Raw genomic sequence first — 24336 nt, forward strand, 5'->3', positions numbered from 1 at the left:
TTCATCTGCATTGAAAATAATTGATGTATGCTAATGAATGCTATATAGTTCAATAAATTGAACTGGCCAAAATCAATAGGGCCAAACTCTTAAATTCTTAATTACGTTACTCGTGTTCCCTTGAGCGGACCTATGTCAGTCAAATGCATTATTTTAGTTTGGTCGAAAAAGCAAAATCTAAAGACAAAAGGTATAAATCACGAAACTGCATGCGGTTAATACAATATAGCCTATAATTGTCAATCTTAATCTTCTGTCCGTTCAGTTAAGCATATAACATTTATCTGTCTTCTTTTTTGTTTACTGTATAAGCTATGTTTAATAATGTATTACATTATTTTTATGATTAGGTGGACCTGATCGCAACTTAATGCAAACGAGGAGCCTATTAATTCTGCAGCCTATAATTGTCATTTAGTCTATTAGCCAATTTCTAAAAATGTGTATTTGATTACACATTACATTAGTATTTGATTAGATAGGACAACTTATTTAAGGAAAAAATAGGCTAGAAGCACAATAATTTCCAATTAAAATGAACGGATTTATCGAAGAAAACTCCACAATGAACTATAGAATTAAGTTGTGACGAGTTGGAGTTCCATGCTACTTCTGTGTTTTATTGGCTATTTATTCCTTCGTAATTATTTACAGGCACAGTAGGCCCTGTTATTTTCTATCCCCTGAAATCAGTCCAAATCCATAAAATACCTCGAAAGCTCTTTTAAAAAGTGTACAAACAGATTTAACCGTTGATCGTAAAAACAACACACAGAACTGACTAAAAACAAATGTTCTTTCTGTTTTGCCAAAATCATTTTGACAAATTCTTTTGCACCAATAATTACTTCTTGACAGCATCGCCCAAGTTGTTACAAAATAATAGTTTACAAAAGGCAAACTGCACCCGATTTTCATATAGCATTTGGGTGATAAAGAGGTGATGGGGGAAAGTGTTCAATCCCAAAATTGTCATTTAACAGCACAATGTGTTTTCTCCTCATTTCCCTGCAGAGCTCATTCTTAAAGGATGGACTCACTGTGAGATTCTCAACCAGAATATCTCTCTCTCTATCGTTTGTACCCACACACACACACGCGCACACACACACACACACACACACACACACACACACACACACACACACACACACACACACACACACACACACACACACACACACACACACACACACACACACACGGAGAGAGAGGACTATACAAAAAGGGTTGCGTGAATGGACCTCCACCGACCCTTCAAGATGGACAGCTCCTCCTACCTGCCAACGCCCCTGGCGTCCCCTGCCCTGATGGTTCTCGCATCCACAGCGGAGGCCGGCAGAGATGCCTCGGTCCCCTGTCAGGCGTCTAGGCCTTTCGGGGTTCCCATCTCCATGGACAAAGACCTCCACCTCCCCTTCCCCTCCGCCTCCTACACCTTCACCTCCATGTACCATCGGCAGGGCCCCGTGTCGGGGACCTTCACCTCCCGGGACTTCCCCACCTCCTTGCTCCACCTGCATCCCCAGTTCGCCCCGCCCAACCTGGACTGCTCCCCACTGGGCATGCTCAACCACAGCCACGGCGTGGGGGCCTTCCGACCGTTCTCCTCCCCGCACGATGAGAGGGATTCGGGGGTCTACCATTCGGCCTTCACTCCCGCCAAGAGGCTGAAGGGCTGCTTCTCGGAGGTAGAGGGGAAGGACTTTGACTTCGGCTCCCCCGGAGGTGCCCTCAAGGCCGCCGAGGATTCGGCCAGGAAGCTGTTTGCAATGTCTGGACTGCTGTCTGACAGTGAGGCCTCGTCCAGCCCAGAGGAACGCAAGGAGCGCTGTGAGTGCACACCCACACAAACACATGCAGAGCACTGTGCCAGCACACACACACACACACATGCACACACACACACACAGGCAAACACATTAACGCACACATAAGTCCACACAAATGAACACATTAGAAACACACATGGCCACACATGGTGGTACAATAAATAAATATATAAAAATAGCACAACTGTGTCATCAAAGGTCTGGCGGAGTCACATGTGGCATGGCGGATGCGATTTACATATACTCCACAGCCGCATTGACAAAAAGGTGACAAATTGAAAGGAACCTTTGACTGTGAGGCTGCGAGGACATAGCCTTTTCCGTTTGCACTCCAGTCATTATTGCCTGGCTGGGCCGAGTGTTTACAGCGGCCGCGCCTCGGCTGACTTTGACACGAGTAAATTGAATAGTGTCACTTATGTGAGGGGGGTTAGTGATCATTAGCCATACATGACCATTAGGCCTGTTGGAAGTCAGGCTTTTTCCTCAGAGCGCGGGGAACACAAATACATGGGTGCATATGGAGAGATGACAGAGAGGACGAGTGAGAGTGTGAGCCGATGAGATCCTGTCAGAGATAATGAGGTGGCGCAGAGAGAGAGAGAAAGGGAGGGAGGGATGGAGGAGGATATAGAAGAGAGAGAGAGAGAGAGAGAAGGAATGAGAGAGAGTGTGAGAGAGAGAGAGATAGACGGGAGACAAGAGTCACGCACCCCAGTCACAGCTCTGGGCCTCCCCACACACACGCCCCGGCACCCTCAGCTCAATATGGCCGCCCACGCCGGTCGTCTGATTTGTTGACAAATGAGTGGGAGAGGTGTCAGTCAGCGCTATACTGCCTCTACGGAGAGAGAGACGCTCCTCATTACTCCTGGGGATAATTGCCCGACGGCGCGGGGGCACAATGTTCAGCTCGCCTCCACCCGAGAGAAAGAGAGAGAGAGGCAAGCGAGTGCAAGGGGAGGTAAGACACGCTCTGCACGACGGGAAATCAAACTTGCCACGGCGACCGCCGCCGAGGAGAGCGCCTGACAGATGAAACGAACCAGAGAGAGAGGGAGAGAGAGAGAGGGGGGGGGGGGTGTCCTTAGATCAGAGGGGGACACCATTGAAACTAATGACAATGAGAGATGGGGGGAAGCCGGGTGTAGGTGGGGGGGGTGTTGGTATATCTTTATTTGTACGTATCACCTAAAGGAAACTTTCATCCCACGCAAGACGGGAGGGAGCAAAGATGAGTTGCTCTGAGAAAAGTTTGGATTGTTCGTGTGTGTGTGTGTGTGTGTGTGTGTGTGTGTGTGTGTGTGTGTGTGTGTGTCTGTTGAAACTTCCTGATTGTGTGTGTGTGTGTGTGTGTGTGTGTGTGTGTGTGTGTGTGTGTGTGTGTGTGTGTGTGTGTGTGTGTGCGTGCGTGCGGCGCTGCGTGACTGACAGGGCCAGGGAGGTGGAGTGGCAGGAAGGAATCTCAATATGGAATTTTAATAAGGACAGAAAAGGAAAGATGCCAAGCCGGAGCGTTGGTGTGAGAGGTGTGTCTGTCTGACAATGTTTGCCTGTGCACTCGTGCGTGCGTTTTACACCTCGCCACCTGATTTTTGGGGAAATCTCATTTGAGGGGAATGTTGACAAGGACAAAAGATATTGTGGAACAGGAGGTCTCTCGTTCCAAAAGTGAGTTTGGGAGGGAAAGGGGAAAAAACTGAGATTTTTGTTGCATTGGGAGCCTCTTTTCCTGCCTCTTTATCCAATTAGATTGGAGCTCAGGCAAACTAAGAGCTTTAATGCAATTGAGCGCCCAGCACTTTTCTAAGTCTGACATGCGCTGGTTCCTCTTGACTGGTTAACGCATACAGTCACTTCAGGAACCAAAAGTCTTAAGTGTTAAGCTTCAAGTCTTCTGCACAGTAAAATCCTAACTCAGAAGAGTGTGCATTTGTACTGTTTTAAGATTTGAATTAACACTAAGGATTTTACTGTGTGGGGAATGGGAATCATTCAGCAGGAACGATGCCCGTACAAAGTCACATTCAAGTACAAAGTGGGCGAAAAGAACATTGTCTTTAAACAAAAAAGACGTTTTTTCTCTAGTGAATGTCATACGTCTCACAACACTTTAGTGAACATTACCAACGGCCAAAGAACATTTGACACTGTTATAGTGAAACAGTAGTATCCTTTTAAAGAACAATGCTTTGTTGTGTGGTATATTTCCATGTGTACAATATGTCAAAGAATATGTGAAAGAATGGCCTCGTTCCAAAATGAAAAAAGATTATATTATCACACTATCAATATTCCTCAGTTTACAAATGGTATGTTTCCAGTACAATGTGACCCTCGCATTCTCTTTTAAAGGCAGTCAGACTTTTTTAATGTTATTTTTTTGTGGCTTTCGCCTTTATTTTATGGAGGGACAGACAGGTGGCTGACAGGAAATGGGGAGAGAGATGGGGGGAAGACATGCAGTGGGGGCAATCAGGATCGGGAGTCGAACCTGCAGAACACTGCCAGACTGGATTACCAGCCAAGGTGCCTGGCCCACTGAGCCATGGCCCAGGCTGCAGTCAGACTTTTTACACACACCATAAGAGTATCGGCTGAATGCCTGGAATGGGATTGGGAATTGTTATTTTAGTCTAACTGTATATGAACCAATCCTGAATCCTGGCTGCAAGTGACATTGTTAAGTTGAGACCACAGATAGTGTTTCCGCGACTCTCCTGTTTGTCTCCACACACAGTGGTGCACAGTCAAATCCTTGATGTGGTCTCTCAGAGTGTGGTCACAGCAGAAATGTTGCCGTGTAGGGAGGGAGATAGACTTGTAGGTTCTTGGGTTCACAATAAAAGCCAATGTCCATCGTGTAACTGAGAGTGTACACATGTAGCCAAATGGACACGTACCATTTTTTACATTTGCACACTCTAAAGATGGCCTTACACCAGCCGATAATCGGGCATTTTTGTCGCTCGGGGGGTGCCCGACTCAATTGATCTGCTCGGGGCCGTTCAAAGCGCGATCGGGATCTGCCCGATCAACATCAAGAATGTTTGATATTTGCTCTGCCCCGCTCCGATTATCCTGTAGTGTGTGGTGCTATCAGATTTCACATTGAAGAAAATCGGCTAGTGTAAGGCCACCTTAAGAATTACAATGAACATTCAGGATTTGACTGTGTATGTGTGGTATGAGGCCTGTTTCCATCTGCCTTGTGTATCAGCGGCCGGTGGCAGACGCCTCCCTCCTGTCTACCGTTTAGTATCTGTCCTCCGTCCCTTTTTCCCCCCAGACTGCGTCTGTTTTATCAGGGCAGGCCCGGGACGCACGGTGTGCTCTGACAGCTGTTCAAACAGCCGCGCTCGCTTTCAAAGGGCAGATGTCTTCACTGGAGCGACTCGTGCTTATTTTCCTCAGGGAGATGCTTTCAACCACAGGAGCGCCACGCTGGAACTCCAAAAGGCGCTCTTTAGCACAAACGCCAGAAAGTTGGGAGGCAGGAGGAATGAAGGGTACAAAACACACACACACACACACACACGGCCAGACGTAAACGTGTGTGTGTGTATGTGCATGTGTGTGTGTGTGTGTGTGTGTGTGTGTGTGTGTGTGTGTTTTGTTCCGCCATGCCCTGCCAGCGTCTGTATCTCAGTGTGAGCTGGGGTTGAGTGAGAGTTGTGATAACTGGAGCCAGATGTGAGTTTGCCTCAGTGTTGTGATACTGGTCTGACTGTGGTGTGACGCGGGTCTGAGCATCTAACTCTTGGTTTGGCTGACATTTACCATGGTGTCAATCAAGGGAAGTACGCATGTTCACCAAAAGACAATACTGAATATATTGTTAAGAGCACATTTAAAAATGTATGTTCTTATTATACTTCTGTTTGGTGAACTATTTTATCTGAAGGTGGATTTGCGCACTTGCCGGTCAACTTTGAAATCTTGCAGTATTCTTGAAGATTGAAATTCGCTTGGTGTGTGTGTGTGTGTGTGTGTGTGTGTGTGTGTGTGTGTCAGTGTGTGTGTGTGTGTGTGTGTGTGTGTGTGTGTGTGTGTGTGTGTGTGTGTGTGTGTGTGTGACTTGCACGCGTGCATGTGTGTAGTTCATTAACCAGAACGATGAACGACACAGTTAAAGCAGATACTGTATCTCTTTAGCAAGTATAATATCCTCATTATTCGATAGACACATTCACCGGCAAAACATCTCACCAGCAGAATCAGGTTGGGATTCTTGAATCAGACACGGATGTACGGGAAGCCCCTCTTAGCGGGCTGAACGGCTGTTGAGCCGCCGTTGAGAGAACACTGAAGGATCACTGCAAGCGGACTGGCTAAACCGTCTGCCAGGTGAAAAGAAACATCAGAGGAAGTTAATGTAAGCCGGGAGAGGGGGAACATTTAAGCGTAACACACACCGAGGTTGCTATGCCAGATGTGTTCAGTGTTTAAGTGTCTTCCACGGTCCGTTATTCATGGGTTGTTAGCGGAGTAGCGCGGCAGCAGGACAGAATCAATATGACATAGATTCATCTTGGACCTGGCACATGGATTACCTGCCGTGTGCCGTTTGATAGGCTTACAATGTTCCAGACACGGCTTACATATGTTTGTTGTATGTGTGTGTTTGACAGACACGTGTGTGCGTGCCGTGGATGTGGGTGTCTGTGTGTAGTTCATTGGTATAATGCTCCTAGTCTCTCTCATTCTCTCTCTCTCTTGCACACGCACAGACCTAGTTCACGGTTGCTCACCCCTGCAGACTCTCTTTCTGATTGGCTAACAGAGAGGGCCGTGTGAGCACTGTGTTTGGTGTGAAGCTGTCGTAGATGCCGTCTGGTATCGAGTGGAGCTTCCTGTTGAAAGACGCGCTGTTTACATCCCATTGGCAGACCCACTGGGGATCAATAGCAACCACTCAATGCTCATGCATACACATAGTATCTGCTGCCCACCACTATTCCCAGGGCAAATACTTCGACATGCATGCACGCACGCACACACGCACGCGCGCACACACACACACACACACACACACACACACACACACACACACACACACACACACACACAGACACACAAACTCACAGATACACACAAATATTGGTCCACTTTCAGTACACAAGCAACTTTAGTTTGGAGTCTTTTTCTGTCTTTTAAGGTATACTGAGAGCTAAACTGAGAGATGAAACATTCGCTACCATGGAAGATAGTCGCAGTAATTGGGGGGGGGGGCAGCATGTCTCTTGCTAAATTCAGCTGGTCAGCCATACTGTATGTATGGGTCCACATTTTTGCATAGTTTTTCACTTTGTATTTGGCAAGTTCAATTTTTTCCCAACACAACATCCTTTTAATCAACACTGTGTGTGTGTGTGTGTGTGTGTGTGTGTGTGTGTGTGTGTGTGTGTGTGTGTGTGTGTGTGTGTGTATACGAGACCGTGGGTATAGTCCTGTATGACAGTGATTCTCAAATGTTTTCATGTTAAGGACCCCTAGCTTAATGTATTTGGCAGTGGACCCCCATCTGAAAATATTTTGTGCCAGCGACCCCCATACAGATTTGTGTTGTTCAAATGTTTCTAGAACATTCCAAATTGTAGTTGACGCTACTGTAGGTTACCTAATTTAATAATTTCGCTGGGGAACGAGTCAACGACCCCCTAGCCTCCTCCAGGACCCCTGAGGGTTCCCCGAAGCCCACTTTGAGAACGACTGCTGTATTAGACCATGCAGGTCCAGTATCAGACCATGTGTGGAGTCCCTCTCAGTCCTGTGTGATCCAGACACTGGAGGGGAGCAGCATTATAATGCGTTTGATGTGAGAGTCAGCCATGGCTGACTGTTTCCCCTCCTGTTGTGATGCTAGTTTGTTCTCTTAATGTTCTTCTAAGTGAACAGGGTCTTTCATCCTGGCGGGAGGGGAAACTCTTTCCTCCTCTCATGTTCTACTCTGCGTTTCCTCCTCACCACCATCTTGTAAGGAGCTCCTCCAGTCAAAGGAGCTGGCATCAGGAGGAGTTGTTTCCTTGTTGCTATAATATTATGTTTAGCATGTGATTGGATTTATTTCTCATATTTTGCGTGTCATGTGTGATTGTGGCTGTATTTATGTGCATTCAATGTACAGTATATACACACACGCAAAATGTAACACTGCGTGACTGCGTGTGTTCAAATGACTATTATTATCAGAGTTAAATTAATATTGAGGTATTTACTGTGCCTGTGGTATGAGGCTCATCTGTGAACATAAAATACATATTACATGTGTGTAAAACATGTGTGTGCATGTGTGACGTGTGTGTGCGTCGCATGTGTGCGTGTGTGTGTGTGTGTGTGTGTGTGTGTGTGTGTGTGTGTGTGTGTGTGTGTGTGTGTGTGTGTATGTGTGTGTGTGTGTGTGTGTGTGTGTGCGCGTGCATGCGTGTTATGTCTACAGACATGGATTCCATACATCTTTTCTCTCTATGAGCTAAAATGAGCGTGGTAACAGTGTGTCAGTCTGCGAGACCACACGGCTCGATGGAGACAGACGAAAGCTTACAAGTCTGGCACTTGGCTTTTACAGTAGCAGCGGGAACAGTGTGTGTGCGTGTGTGTGTGTGTGTGTGTGTGTGTGTGTGTGTGTGTGTGTGTGTGTGTGTGTGTGTGTGTGTGCAGTGTAACAGGGGGTTTGGCAGTGGCCGGCAGCACCTGTTGGCCAGTTAACAGAACATGCAACGGAAACATGAGCAGTGCCTCGCTGTCTTTTAGAGCTACCGCATCTGGCCCTCCGTCCGCTGCTGCACTGCCAAAGTCCTGAGTGTCACGTTGACTGGGACACAGTCATAGAATGGACCCGTAAAGATCCAGTTGAAGTTGACGGTCAGAATTTTGCAGTGTGTGATGAGCCCACAAGCCCACGGCTCTCTGTGTAGACAGAGGCTGGAGTGGATGGAGAGGTGGTGGTGTGTGTGTGTGTGGGGGGGGGGGGGGGGGGGGAGTCATAATGAGTGCAGGGCCCAGGGGTTGTTAAAAAAACAGGTCTGTTTTAACAGAGCCCCTCCACTGCCCCCCTCTCTCTTTCTCTCTCTCTCTCTCTCTCTCTCTCTCTCTCTCCTTTTTCACTCTCTCCTTCCTTCCCTGCACCTGATCGGCCTGTATCTCAGCTCCCTGTGATCTTACATCAAAGACCCAGAAGATGCGTGTATGTGTGAGTGAGTGTGTGTGTGTGCGGCTGTGTGCGTACACGTGCACATTTGTGTGTGCGTCTAAGGAAGGCAGGGGGTGCAGGGAGTCACGGGTGGATTGCAGTGGCTTGAATCGCCAGTGTTGTAAGAAATAGGCAGCAGCCATAGGCACATGCACATACACTGTGCGCATGCAGACACACACACATGCACATGTTACACACACGTTACACACACGCACATGCACGCGCGTGCGCGCGTGCACACACACACACACACACACACACACACATCCTCTACCCTATCCCTTGAGCCTAACAAATCAGTCAGGCAGATAGAAAGGGCAGGAAGGCCAAACGGTGGGGTTAAACACATGCTGCTGAGGGGCTGCACGCACAACAAGACCACACCAACGCTGTACACCAGGAACCTGTGTGTCTGTCTGTGCGCAAGTGTGTGTGTGGGTGTGCGCAAGTGTGCGTGTGTGCATGCGTGCACAGTGCCGTAGACAGACCTCATTACAGCATGTCATTTGTACTCGTCGCAGCTGTAGAAGCGCTTGACAAAAGCCAAGTTGGTCGAAGGAATGCCAGGCGTACCCCAGAACAGGACGCACATTTTTAGCTGTACTTGTATCCAAAAAACACGACAAGCTGACATTCTTCCATCGCTATCTATATCTATAGATAGGTAGTACGTATGTGCAATAGATATGCAATATCCAAAATGTAAAAGTTTGTTTTATTGCTGCCCTCAACTACAGTCAATAGGGCACGGTTTTAGGGTTAGGATAGGGAGTTCTAGTTACTGGTGTTGGTAAAGCACGATGACTTTTGTGCGTACAAATGGCAACAAATGGAATGATTTTATTACTGTTCTTGTGCAGAAGTACAAAAAACGATCACTCTCAACAGTGAGATATATATTTTACGGAATTGTATTTATGTAATTTCGAGCAAGTATTTTCCACTCGGATTTAAACAATAGCCTAAAACACATCCTTCTGTCACATGCGTTGCAGGGCGTCCATCCAGCGTTCACTTAAGCTGACAGGAAAAGAAAGGAAGGCGTTCTAAGAGACATTACGATGAGTCACTTCCATGGCTGCTTAGCCCCAAACCCATCCACATCGCTCTGTTTACCCCTGTCTTGAAGGTCAAAGTTCATGGGGATTGACCCCCCCGCCCCTGCTGTGTCAGGGTATAAACACCCCCCCAACCCATTCTCCACAGAGAATACCAATCGGCCGGGGCCATAAATCACAAGCTTGATAATTGGTAGGAAAACAGCAGTGCAGGAGTATATAACCTTTTACGCGTAGTCTCGGCTCTTTATTATGGTGCTAATGAGTGGCCATGGATTAGGGTTCGGAGAGAGGAGCCGGGTGGGCGGAGTTTACCCAACTAATGCCCTCCCCTGGTTGGTTACTCAGCGGTTTACACTGCTACACACATCACAATTTGATGCAGAGCACGCACAAACACATATACATAGAGGATGTACTGAAACCCCCCGCGCATACACAGGAAATAACCACATGGATATGCGCGTATGCAAACACACTGCCTTGCATATATACGACATGCATATGCATATGCATGCGCGCACACACACACACACACACACACACACACACACACACACACACACACACACACACACACACACACACACAAGTTGGCAGATCCAGCCGTCTCCATTACAGGCAGCCATTAGTATGGAGATTGTGCTAATTGTCCCCACAGACCACACATGCAGCGCTCTGCAGGCCTGCTGTGAGTCTATGAGTGTGAGTGGGAACAGAGACAGTGCTTTACACATTCTAATGTGACGGTCACGACCCCATTAGTTCAATTACAAATCAATCAGTGAATGATTATGGATGCATACCATGGATTGTCCTGATGCAAATTATGCCTTTATCACACATGAGAATGGGCTTGCCACTGTAACTGCAGTTCACCTGACAGACAAAGACATGAAGTGCTTCTGCCCTGTCGAGGTCAAGGAGACATAATGTAGTAATGTGTATTATGTTTGGCAGAAACGAAAAGGGCATAATGGATTGGATATTAGGAAACGTCGTCTAATGAATTCATTTAAATTCCTTTAACAGCGCCCAGTCTATGTACCAAATATTTATAGTCAATAATAACAAAAGAGACAAAAATACATTCTAACCTATAATACTAAAAGCATGAGCACCAGTGTTATGTTGAGCAGGAGCTGGGGTTAAAATGTAACTTTGCGCCACATAGAGCTGATTGTTTGAGTTTGAGTTTAGTTTAGAAAGTGAACGTGTCCTAATTGAACCCCTTGTTTCCCCGGTCAATACAACAAATACAGTCAGTTTACAGCATTCAGCACACCCTGAAACAACAGTTTGAATAGGATCAACACCTGTTTCACTAGCTTATGCAAAAGTTCAACTTGAATTGAGATAATCTGTGGTGTGAAACATTACGATTAACAACAGCAACAAAACAATACGATTTTTGTCACTTTGTCTCCGTACTTCCACTGGTCACTGGAAATTTGAGCCCACTATGCTCAAGATAACGTGGATACATACAAAATACAACAGCTGACTTTATCTCCCCCCATACACACGTCTTCTTGTAAAAACAAAAGAAGACGTGTTAAACACCTCTATATTCTGACAGTAGTCATCGCTATGTGTTTGTTCAGTAACAGCTCTTTAGTAAACAGAAACATACTTTTTTTAGGTTGGGATGCCAATTTGATCCAATCAGGAGAGAGACTGTATAATATATTATATAGCATACAGGATAAACAAGTGAAATTGAAAGTGATGAACACGCTATAAAATTGAAGCTGAAAAATGGGTACTGTCTCCTGACTAACTGAAAATGTACCCTTGTTACTGAACAAACACTATAGCAATGATTGCTATCAGAATATTGAGCATTACCGTAAAATAAATATTAAAAAACAAATCTATAAATAAATAACCAAAAATATAATTTACTCTAACTCTAATCATACATGCATTTAACAGAGGATACACACTCATTGTTGCATAATAATGAATTCTATCTGGAATGCTAATCGGACCAGGCAGGTACTACATGTACTGTATAAGCCTAGTTCAGACCATAGAACTGCCATATTGATACTTCATCTTCATCGTACAACTGTGTTGCATGCCAAAAATCGATACAATCTACTGTACGAGCTCACAACCCGTCGCATCTGCAACACACCTCCGTATGGGTACAGGAATCAAGCATTAGGGCGTTGCAGAGAAAATATATAGTGGTCTGAATTTCCCCTTAGAGTGTGGGTGGGCTCCTGAGACCTATGAGTGTAACATTCACTCTGGGGTGGGTGGGCTGTAACAAGGTCCAACAGAATCATCACTGGAGGGGATCCAGTCCCATTAGCTCCGGCTCAAAGCGCTCTGATCAGTCAAGTAGAGGGGATTGAACTCTCGGCAGGGCCGCGCAGCGCCTGTGTGACCCTATTGAGGCAGAACAGAGCAGAGAAGATCTATGCCCGCTGCTGCTGCCATGGCCCTCTTTGTTCTCCTGTGTTCGCTGACAGGGAGGATCGGAGGGGCGTATCGACTGGAGGGCTCACGCTCGGTGCGCTGCACTCACCAGGGCTGCACCTGCACGCACGCACGCACGCACGCATGCATGCACGCACGCACGCACAGACACACACACACTTGTGTATTGTCAACAGCTATTTGAGGGTGTGTGTATCGACCAGGGGGGCAGTCAGACGGATATTTTGTGAAGCCACTAAGGAAATGAAAGTTCATATAATGGCCTGTTGTGGCGCTCTCACTGGACCCAGAAAAACCCATAGCCCCATAGAAGTCCATGTATTTTGGCCCAACTTCACCGACTGTATTACCTTAATAAACATGGTCATGAATACTTTTTGCTTTCAGTCACTAGTTTAAAGTCTCATTTCTAATGTCATAATATTCTTTTTGGAAAATTATGGTCCCATTTATAAAAAAAATGACCATAAAGTCGGGCATGTTCTGAGGGGCGTGGCTACCGTTACAGTCTATGAACGGGATCCCCCTCCCACTCGAGTCAAAATAAAAACCAACGAAGAAGAAGGGGGGAAGTCCCGCCTCGTTGTCTGGGCCAGCCAATGGGCCAACTGGCCTGAACTGGGCCAAAACGGATCTTGAAAGATGGCGACTTCCATTGCAAGGACTGACAGGCTTCATTTTAAGTTCATGTTAGACCCGCGGAACGCTTTGTCCATATTTTTTACAGTCTATGGTATCGACACTCCTTTTAGAAACCCATATAGTTGCTTCAGCATGCACATATATACGTATGTGTAAACATGCACACTCACACGTATCACGCACATATATCTTTCGAACAATAGAACCATCAGCTTCATTTATTGTCCAGTGTGGTGTAAAGGCTGCATCCACTCAGTGTTACTGCTGGATTGAGTTACATTTAAGCCAAGTGTCTCACTTTGTTAACAAGGGCTCAGGGTTGTTGGACTGAAGCCAGTCTGGTGCTGGGATACTCCACTTAACACCAACACATTATTCACCACTGACCTTACTTTATGTCCTAATTAATTAATGCATGGGATCCATTTATCAAGCAGTGGCATTAAGTTGTTTTGAAGCATTTGTAAGTGTATTGTATTGTAGTGATAGTATTATATCTACCCAATTTATAATATTTCAGTGTTCTCTGACAATGTTCACTGTCCGTTCATAAGCTGGGTGAAATTGTATTCTCAAATCATGCTTTGTCTTTGCACGGAACTGCCTGCACCAAAGGAGCAGAGTTTGCAAAATACCATGACCCAAAAAACATAGCAGTGAAAGAATGGCATCTGAAAGCATCTAGAATTGAACTGTTATGGACCACTTTTAAACTGTTCGTGTCCCAGTATACAATAGAACAATAGACTATAGACATAGAACAATAGACTAGACATAGTCAATCTGACAGTATCTAGAATGCCATATAGGTTAAAACAAACCACTGTTTCTGCTACAAATGTATGCAGGTCTGCATTAGACCATTCCTCTTCCATTCAAATTGCTTTCATCCACATTTCAGCTTTATCTTTCAGCCTTCTTACAAAAACAGTGATGAATGCCACCCGACACTCCATTTGCAAAGGCCCCCGTTTTCTTAGCTTAGTTGTGTCAGTGTGTTGGCTGCTGGTGATGATCAGTATCTTCCCAGCTAACTGTTTGAAGATAAGACCATCATCATTTTTCGCCGATTGTTTTTATCATCCAGTCAGACACAATAACATCTCAGAGGATGTGTGACTAACCCAAACACAAGTATCTTAGAGAACACCAGGTGTTAGTGGGACCCTAGGAGTGGTCTTTCTGACAGTATCAGATGCTATCTGGCTTATCAGAAGTGATCTGCAGTGATGAGGCAGAAGGCATATGGTCTCAGTGTGTGGACTGTGGGTTGCGTGGTGTGCTGGTTCCTATTAGCAGGGACCTCCGTTTCCCCACCTGTGCAGGTGTATGTGGGACAGGTGTGTGAGAGGAAGTCAAGTTGGTGTATTTGCTGGGAAACAGAGGGCGTCATTTCTGTGCGTGCGTAGGTGCGTGCATGTGTGTGTGCGTGTGTGCATGCCTTTGTGCACATAGGGTGCTTGAACAGCATCGCTCAAATGCCTGCTTACCTTAAGGGTCTCTATGCCAGGGTTCCTGGTGGCGAGCGTGAGGTCTCTGTTTTAAACCTGACCCCCTTCTTGTCTCGCATGTCTCTCTTCTCTCTGCGCTCGGTTTCCAGTCTCTACACTCTCCTGTCTGGAATGAAGCAAAGTGCCTAAAAATAAGTCTCATGAGTCCCTATGCCCAAAAAATGATGCCAGTGAATGGAATATGTAACTAAGTGATGCCAGACAGTGAAAGCTGGAGTTGCTATTGCAGACTTTGTGAGTTTGGTTGGTGTGTCCAATAATATGGGTGACTTATTTCATTAGTGATTTCTGAAATACAGTGTAATTCAGTAAATCTCTGTCTACTAAGCATCAGACCCACTGTATTTTTGTGTGAATACATCTTAACCATGTTGACCGAAATGGGAAAAGAAATCCCTGAACAATCAACGGCAAGTATTTGTATTACGATGTAGAAAAATTGCGAGAGATTGACAGCTTGCTTAACTCTCTAAATTGTCCTAATGCAGTTAACTCGCTCCATCTGGCACTCAGAGGAAATTAAAACAAACATAAGGAAAGCTGTTTGAGACTGATCTAACACACTTACTGTTTGTCCTGGGTTGTTTAGAAAGCCAAGTACACGATGCAAGCGACAAAACGAGCCTCTCATTTTCTCCTTATTAACCGCTAATTGAGAGAACGAACGAGAGAGAAATACAAAGGGAGGGATAGAGAGAGAGAGAGTCGTGATGAGAACATAGAATAATGTCTGTGAGGGAGATGGAGGGAGGGAGGGAGGGAGAAAGAAAGAAAGAAAGAAAGAAAGAAAGAAAGAAAGAAAGAAAGAAAGAAAGAAAGAAAGAAAGAAAGAGATAATGCGTTAATCAGTGGGCCGGGTAATAGTGATCTGTATTTTAAGAGGCAATCTAATTACTGTCTAACGAGGAGCTTTGATTTGTCTATTAGCCTCTTCACATCACCTTATTAGACACACACACACACACACACACACACACACACACACACACACACACACACACACACACACACACACACACACACACACAGTGAGGGGAGGGAGGGAGAGTGGTTGGGATAATCACACAGGAACCATAGATTGGAATTAACAACCCAGTACTTTATAGCGCAGAGAGCATTATGCCCATCCAGGGATAGAGGCTTGGACATTCATAGTTCACCCGGGACAATGAAACCAGACCAGCATGGTTAATAATAGAACACTTAAATGGATACATACTTTGTTTTGGGACACCTTTTCCAACCTTTAGCGGGTCCCTGAGTTGACAGGGACCCTCACAACATGACAGACAGACAGACAGACAGACAGACAGACCGACCGTGGGGAAATTCTGCTGTTGCCAAAAGGCCCACAATTCCCTTCATCTCCCCTGAGCATACCTACAGTAGCTCTGCATGCTTGTTGTGGCCAGTGCAGACATCTACTGTACCAACAAAAACACAACAAAAAGTAATTTCAGGGAAACAAGGAGAGACTTTGAAACTTTCTGCCACAATGTGTCTCACTGCTGGCTGGTGAGACTTTTCCAAAGTTAAGCTGAAATCCGAAATGTCGCTGCATGCGTTAGCGGGTGACGAGAGCGGGAACAAACCGTAACAGAGCTACACTGTGACAGGGTTGGATCTACTCTCTGTCAGACGGGGTGCAGCTTGACAAGATGTGAATGAGCGACAGAGCCCTGGTGAGCAGCTGTATTCCAGTTCCCTGTGATTGGATTCTTGATCCAATGGAACTGTAACTGACAGCAGTCAGCAGTGAAATGTCAAAATCTATATTTTAGTAGTTGATTTTTTTTGTTTTTGTCTCTATCTAAAACTCTTACCTGAATTTCTGGTATTCTGTGGTGTAAGGTTCAATATATATTAGGTTTTTAAATAGTATTAACCACTTAAAGGGACATGTCACCGCTGAAGAAACTGCAGTCATTCAATGTTAATAGTATTAGTAGTAGATAACAGTAGATATTCAGTATGAATTGAAATTTGCACCCTATATGGCTAGAAAAATAAGGATGTCTGTGTCTTTGACTATAGGGATGGACTGAATTGCTGAATTCCTACAATGCCCATAATGCTTTTGTGCACTGCCCCTCCTTGTGGAGAGGGGGGAGGCTGCATGGAGGTGTGACTTTGTAGTCCAGGAAGGAAGTGAGACCACATTTTCATGACAGGTTTTTGGTCATGACTAAAATATCTAAAACCACATTTCACACGTAAAAATTCAAGGAAAGTGTTTATTGTGTACTAAACATCATTCAAATGAGCTCTGGTTGCAAAAGGGTTGAAGTGGCCCTTTAAATCTTATTTAGTTGACCGAAATCCTCCAGGGATCTATTCTATGCCCTCTCCTGTTTTCCCTCTACACTAAATACTGTAGCTAAAAACTGCCGATTTGCAGTCACAGTTCTGTTATTTTTGTCAAAACGCTATGTGCTTAATAGTTTAAGTAGCGTTCCAAAATTTACTTAAGTGTCATGTTAGCAATAATTACATCAAAGCAGGTTCCCCATTTTTCAAAAGGGAGTTATCTCACTTTGGAAGCTCTTCAAAAGGATCTATTTTCCCAATTAAGCAGCTTAACAAGTAACCTGCTATCAATGCAAACAACCCAAGGACAGTCCTAACTTTCCACCTGACTCCCACTCGCAGTCCTCTCTCTCTCTCTCTCTCTCTCTCTCTCTCTCTGTTCGGGGTTTGTAAGCTAGTATCAAATATCATTGAGCCATGCATCTCAATGAGGGGACAGATTGATTGGCCATAGCGTAGCCGAGGCAGGGTTCGATCCGAGCCCTCGGCTCTCAGGTCCTGAGAGGGGCCAACATGGTTTAGAGAGACACAGTCGCACGGCCGTGCGGTCCACTCTCCTATCAATGGGATGATTGGGCAGAGGCATGCAGGGTCGTGTCCCGCACCTGATGGAACAATAGCATCATAACGGAGGAGCTGACAGAGAGAGGCAGAGGGACAGAGAGAGAGAGACGTTGGCGAGGATGGTGGGGGTCTGCACACTGATTGACCCGTGGTCATGAGGGTTACGTCCATTGATCCATGTGGGCAGAAGAAAAGGGCTTTGGCCTGAGGTGGTTCACAATGAGTCAATTTGAGGCTGGGGTTCCTGTCCATTCCCACCACGAGCTTTTTCATCATCTGATTCCCCGGGACTTACGGCTGTTGTCTAAGCACAGCATGTGGCGTGGTCACGTAATGCACCGTGCACCAGAGAGGCCAAAGGCCAATCAATGTTCTACAAGGGGTTGATACAGATCTTATTAGTCAATGAATGATCATTAGTAGCCTAACGAGACATTGATTTGTGCAAGGGACAAAGGTTGCAGTGGTTGTGGCGAGTGTCTTTAATACATTAAACACAATTGATTGCTGAGCGGGAGGGCTATATGCAGGATGTCAACATGCGATTGGACAACAAGAAATTTGAGGTCAAGCCGGGATAGGAAGAGGTGCGCCTCGTTCTCTCAGAGAATGCGGTTAGGATCGAGCAGAGAAAACCCACCGCCACATTTGTCTTTTATGCATTACCGGTGTAGCAATTCTGCAACGAATCAAGCGGCGGAGGAAAAAAAAAAGATTCCGCCCGACCTGCAGCCTTTGAAAGCCGAGGAAATGACTCTGCTCATAGCAGATGTGTTACTACTACAGGGCCTATTATGTTGCTCATTAAATACCCAACCTCTCAATAGGCCATTATTTCCCCAATAAAAAACAAACGGCGGCCTGCATACTTTCCCCTCTCCCCCCTGCGCTTCAGAGGCTCGCTCTACCTCACAGACGGCGAAAAGCCCTGACTAATATCCTGCATGTGATGCTTTTAAATGGGAAGCAGGCCGCGGGACGGGGTGGAGCACAGGTGTGGCAGGAGCCAATGGCTTTTTATTGCCCCACGTCTCCTCTGAAAGTGTGCCAAGGACCTGCCCACGCAACGCACCGCGCGCAGCCCCCAGTCACCAAGCGTTAACTCTCCTCTCCCCTGTGTGCCGCCAATCTCTACATGCCCACTAGTTTATATAGAGAGTCTAGGCTTGTTAGGACTTTATAGAGGGTTTTCCGATGTGCTTAGGGAATTGTTTGATGATCGGGCTAATGAAGGCTGTCGAGGGGTTGCGCGTCGCCTCAGCACTTTATCAGACACAGAAAGCAACACGATCTAGTTGCCGCTGCGTCTCCCTCCTTATAACCACTTAAACCCGATTACACTTTGTTGAGCTTCTTTTTCCCCTCAAAATGTCTTAGCCAACATTAAACAATAGTCCATCTCAAGCTTACAACGGGCCATAACATAGCATTTTGTGAGCTTGAAATGTTTGGGCCGAATGATTGCCCCAAATGTTTGCCCCCAGAATATGTACATTCCCAGCAGGTCCCTGCCATTCAAGCCCACTCCCCCTATGTCAATCAGGATTATACCACGTCCCCAGGTTTTTGTCGCCAGGGGGACATTCGTCACCATGCCCCCCCCCCCCCCACACACACACACACAGAACGGGCTTTTCATGCCCCAGCATAATGTCAGCGGGTGACAATCCCGGCCTGATGTGATGTGGCATTCACAAAAGGTCACGTTTGGCATCTCAGTCCTGCTTGCATCAGCAGAACTGGCAGCCGTCATATGGGCGCTAGCATCGGCCATTACCCAGGCCCCCGTGGGGGAGCCGGGGTGGGAGGGGTGAGACAACTCTTTGAGAATTTTGTCAGGATTTGCGGGAAGACATTTCTGATCTCTCTGTTTTGGTTTCTGGGATGGAAATCCCCAACTGGAGAGTCGTCAGTCACCTCAGCGGTGGTCTGAACACACGGTGACAGAAACCACCTCTGACTGTCTGTCAGCCGTACTATGAAGGGAAACAAACATTCACTGAGATGTCTTGTTTTGTTTCAAATGGTGAACTTTCCTTTAACTCATGATGATGATCTGTATGAAGGGAATAAGGCAGAGAGGCCTATTAAAGTGATATTTAGAGTATTTATTTTATTCCCAATGGTGCATCCTGAAAAAAAGCGACTTGGAGATGAAAGATTGTATTCTGGCATGTCTCCATGCTGGCTTAAAGGGATAGTTCAGATTTTTTTAACTTAAGCTGTATGAAATACTTGCCATTAATCTAGTGGTTGCAACTGTATTCATTGATTGCCCGAGTCCTGTGGTGGGAGTTCTGCTCTGGTTTTGGTCAATATGAAGTAGTTCCGGTCATTTTGTGGGGGGCACTAGGGCCACGCATTAAAAGTAAATTAATTCACAAAACTAGCGTCATTTGTATTGTTGACCTATTTCTAAAATATTAGCGCAACTTCGGTTCAACTTTGACCCCTCTATCACATGGAACAATTTTTTGGGCGTAGTGATATGGACACAAAAACATAGTTCCGTGTGATAGTCTGAGGGGTCAAAAATGAACGAAAGTTGCACTAATATTTTAGAAATAGGTCAACAGTACAAATGACGTTAGTTTTGTGGATTAATTTACTTTTACTGCGTGGCCCCAGTGCCCCCCACAAAATGACCGGAACTACTTAATATTTCACCAATACCACAGCAGAACTCCCACCACGGGACTCGGGCAATCAATTACCGGTAATACAGTTGCAACCACTTACAAAATATAAATAAAATCCCCTTTTGCTATAGTCAAAAAGTTAAACTACAATACAAGAAGAACGCAAGTCCCCTCCTAAGAGGGGAACCCGCATGGGAGCGGAGCGACAGCTGAACAAAGGAGAAAAAGAAAAAGAGGTGTTGAACTGTCCAGACGCCAAAGATGGAAGGGGGGGGCATCAGCAACTAGTACTACACAGGGAGGAGAGACTGTGTGAATTCATCAGCATAGGGCCAGCCAAACGCACCAATCCTCATCCCTGCCAGAGAGGGCTGGGAATCATAGAGCCCAGCCAGTTGCTGTGGTGAAGGGATGGTTAACAAGCCCCACGGGCAGGGTTTTACAACAACGGTTGTTTTCTGAGACCCCCCAGGCTTGGAGGGAGAGAGAGAGGATGGGGGTGGGAGGGTTGTGAGGCTGACCGATACTGTCAGGGTTTATGTGTGATGGCAGGGTGGGTGTGTAGGAGGGGTGGAACAGGGAATGGAGGGATGGAGTTGGAGGGCTGAGATGGGATGAGGGCGAAGAGCAGATAGGAGACTTCTAGAAGATAGGAATGTGTAAAGAAGTAAGTGGTGGTCATTTTAAACGAGTGTACGGTGGAACATGATGAGTCAGACCAAAACGGAAGCATGCAAACATGCATGTTTGTGCAGAGCAGGGGTGAGAGGAGAGCAGCGGGCAGAAGGGGGGATCAGGCTATTGGGTGGTGGCTGGCTGTGGGGGGTGGCGGGATACGGTCTTATCCAAAAAGTGAAACAATAAAATACCTGAAAATCAAATCCCATTGCTCTTATCGCGGCGCCACTCGGAGACGTTATCTGTGCAGGTAATGCGGTTATAAATTCAATTTCGGGCCGGGAGATTTCATTGTTTACTGACGCCTGTGTGTTCCGGGCTGTGGCGCGCAGAAAGCCCGGGAACGCTCGATGCGTGTCGGGAAAACTCATTTAGCCTTCCGCAAGGGGATGCAAAAAAGGCAAGAGAGGAGGAGGGGGAGTGGGGGGGGATTGGGGTAGGGAAAAAAGAGGCAAGCTGTCACTCTCCCAAGGACATCCAGACCTGCTTTCTATTTTACACCCTATGTTTTATTTAGGGGCCATTTTGTCCTATTTGGTTCCTCATTACGAGAGCTCATAGCTCAAGTGATGTCAGGAGAGGGCACTTACCGCCATCACGGAGCTTGTCATGTCGCCGGTCATTTGGAGTGAAGCCTGGTTGAGGCGTTCACCTAGCACTCTGATATAATAGCAGGGTCCTCAAGGTACTACAGTATGCTCTACTACGGTGTATGGGAGGCACAATGTGCCTCAAATGTGACATTACTCCTAAACATTTGTATCTATATTAGTGCGGCAGATAAGGACAGGAAAGATTTTTGACTATTTTCGTATTAAGCAATATGACAGCTCCTAAACTTAATTCGAACCCACAATGTCACAACCGTATCGTCAGCGCACCAGCTGTTCCAGCTTTTTTCTTTTTTTACATCCACCTGTCTGTGATGAGTAACATATTTTTAAAAGTCAAATTGTGATAGCAAGCCTCCAGTCGTTTGTTTACACCCTGACTGTTCAGAGACAGGGGAAATTAGGTGCATCTTGCCTACTAGCTCTCTGCGCCTGATTGATGGCTTTCAGGAGTAAATCACCTCATCTACTAGGTAAAATCTTGATATAGTGGAGCTCGTCTGGCTCCCAGCTGGCTGCTTATGGCAGTAATCCATCAGTGGGGCCCAATGGGCCGAGTGGGCCCCTGGGTAATGTTCCTATTGACAGGCTATGATGTCAACACGTTGACAGCAGGAGGCCATAGAAGTGTGTAGTGTGTGTGTGTGTGTGTGTGTGTGTGTGTGTGTGTGTGTGTGCGTGTGCGTGTGCGTGTGCGTGTGCGTGTGCGTGTGTGTGTGTGTAACCTCATCGTACACTCTCACTTTCTGCCTATCAGATAGACATATTGCGCACATAACCTAAAAGTGAGACTGTGATAAATTCTAGGCTGACAAATAGTCTAAGGATTTTATCAAGCGATCAAATAGTGTCTTGTCCACAGTGGATGAATCTGCAAAATTGCTTTTCCCATCTCCTAATGCATGCCAGGTGTTCAAATTGACCTTTTGATCTTATGTTTATTGAAGAGGACCAAGACATATGTTAAAATCTGAAGCTCTCCATGAAATAACTCTTACAATGTCAATGTTGATAAAATAATAATAATCGCTACTCGAGCCTACAATAATAAACACCATTAAATAGTTTGCTAAATTACAGAGTGGGCACACCTTCGAAAAAAATCACTTGGGCCTAAATAAAATGTTTTACTTTCTTTCTTTCTCAATTCAGGTAAGGTGAAGGGTCTGTACGACTCTCAGGCTCCAATGTGTCCAGTGTGTCAGGCTGTGCTGCGACCAGGCGAGCTCCGGGGCCACATGGACCAGGAGTTGAACAAACTGGCACAGCTACAGATCAGGTTATTAATCTCATCACATGCCTCCCTGTTTCAAAGTGAACCCAACATCTCGTCTGTCTGCTTTCACTGCATGTCTCACTGTTTCACTCTTCTCTTCTCTTCTCTTCTCTTCTCTTCTCTTCTCTTCTCTTCTCTTCTCTTCTCTTCTCTTCTCTTCTCTTCTCTTCTGACAATTGGACTTGAGTCATAGTGACTCGACTCGAGTCTGACTCGAGTCGCATATTTGACGACTTGTGACTCGACTCGGACTTTGAATGTAAAGACTTGCGACTCGACTCGGACTTGGAAGGTAAAAGACCAACGAGACTTGAGACTCGACTCGCCAATGACTCCCGACTCGACTCGAGACAAGATGACTCGTGACTTGTTTTGTTTTCGTTCGTGTTTTATTTATGACCCCAGATAGCTAACGCCAAGCTAGAAATCAACAACAGTAGCACCAGCCAGCGAGATATACGTACTTGTAAACATGAAAGTCACTTACCACTCTCGAATTAGGATCACACCGATCATGATGTACTGTAGTGAAGTGACAGTATACTTTATCCATGGTAACAGCAATAAAGTCTCCGTAATCCATCACTTTCTCACGTCGCCACTTTTCCATTCATCCGCAGGTTTAATAACTTTTAACTTAACACTAACACTTTTAACACTAAATCACTCCCACCAAACTTGAATTCCTTCCTTCCTTATTCCTTCCTTTTTTCCCACCATAAGTTTCTCTCTGCTATAAGCTTAAAGAGATGCCTTTATTCCACTGTGTTGTAGCCTCTTCTCTTTGGGACCCCTTTCCAAAAAAAACAAACAAACACGTGTACAGGGTTGCCAGATCTGCTTGGTGCTTATCATTTCACTGCAAGATTTTATTTGAAAATAGCAGATCTACAAGCTCACAACGAGCTTGTAGATCTACTAGTATTTTCAAATAGCTGATGTATATGTTAAAGTGCTCATGACTCATGTGACCCATAGTCGCTTCTTTTGGGCTGATTTTGGGCTGGTTTTCCTATACCTGGTTGCTTGTTTCTCTCACAGAATCTGGCATCTGTAGTAGATGGCTAAACTGTGCCTGATGGAAAATATTAAAATACTACAAAACAAACACAGACACGTCAAGATTATAGGCCTAATAGGCCATTAATGTATTTCCTTTCCTGCGTCATTTCACCCACAGTTTATCCAATATTCATTAATAAATATAATTATAGGCTATTTGTCTGAATGAACAGCTTTATGCTGGTTTAATTCTTGACTTTAAGATACGGTTTCTCTCTTCAAGATATAAACCTGAGTGCTTTGTGGGTGGGCTGGGGAACAATAGTAGTGAGGGACTTGACACAACCTTGTGACTCGACTTGTGACTCGGCTTGACTTGCCCACAACAGAAAGACTTGGGACTCGACTTGGACTTGGGACCAAATGACTTGGGACTCGACTTGGGACTCGGACCTGAGGGTTGGATTGACTTGGGACTCGACTTGGGACCAAACGACTTGGGACTCGACTTGGACTCGGACCGGAGCGACTTGAACAATTGTCTCTTCTCTTCTCTTCTCTTCTCTTCTCTTC

General features: G+C 45.7%; 1 protein-coding gene across 1 annotated transcript in view; it reads left to right on the top strand.

The window, feature by feature from the left end:
* Positions 1 to 1238: 1238 nt before the first annotated feature.
* The window catches only part of rnf220b (ring finger protein 220b), a gene marked incomplete at its 5' end in the record, with an annotated part of 38605 nt that continues 15507 nt past the window's right edge, over positions 1239 to 24336 (top strand). Inside the window, 2 exons of the mRNA XM_080770757.1 lie at positions 1239 to 1833; positions 22638 to 22764. Coding sequence (XP_080626883.1) covers positions 1239 to 1833; positions 22638 to 22764 — 722 coding nt within the window. The remainder of the gene's footprint in view (positions 1834 to 22637; positions 22765 to 24336) is intronic.

The sequence above is a fragment of the Protomyctophum bolini genome, assembly GCF_963924005.1.
Source record: "Protomyctophum bolini genome assembly, chromosome: 8".
Classification (NCBI taxonomy): Eukaryota; Metazoa; Chordata; class Actinopteri; order Myctophiformes; family Myctophidae; genus Protomyctophum; species Protomyctophum bolini.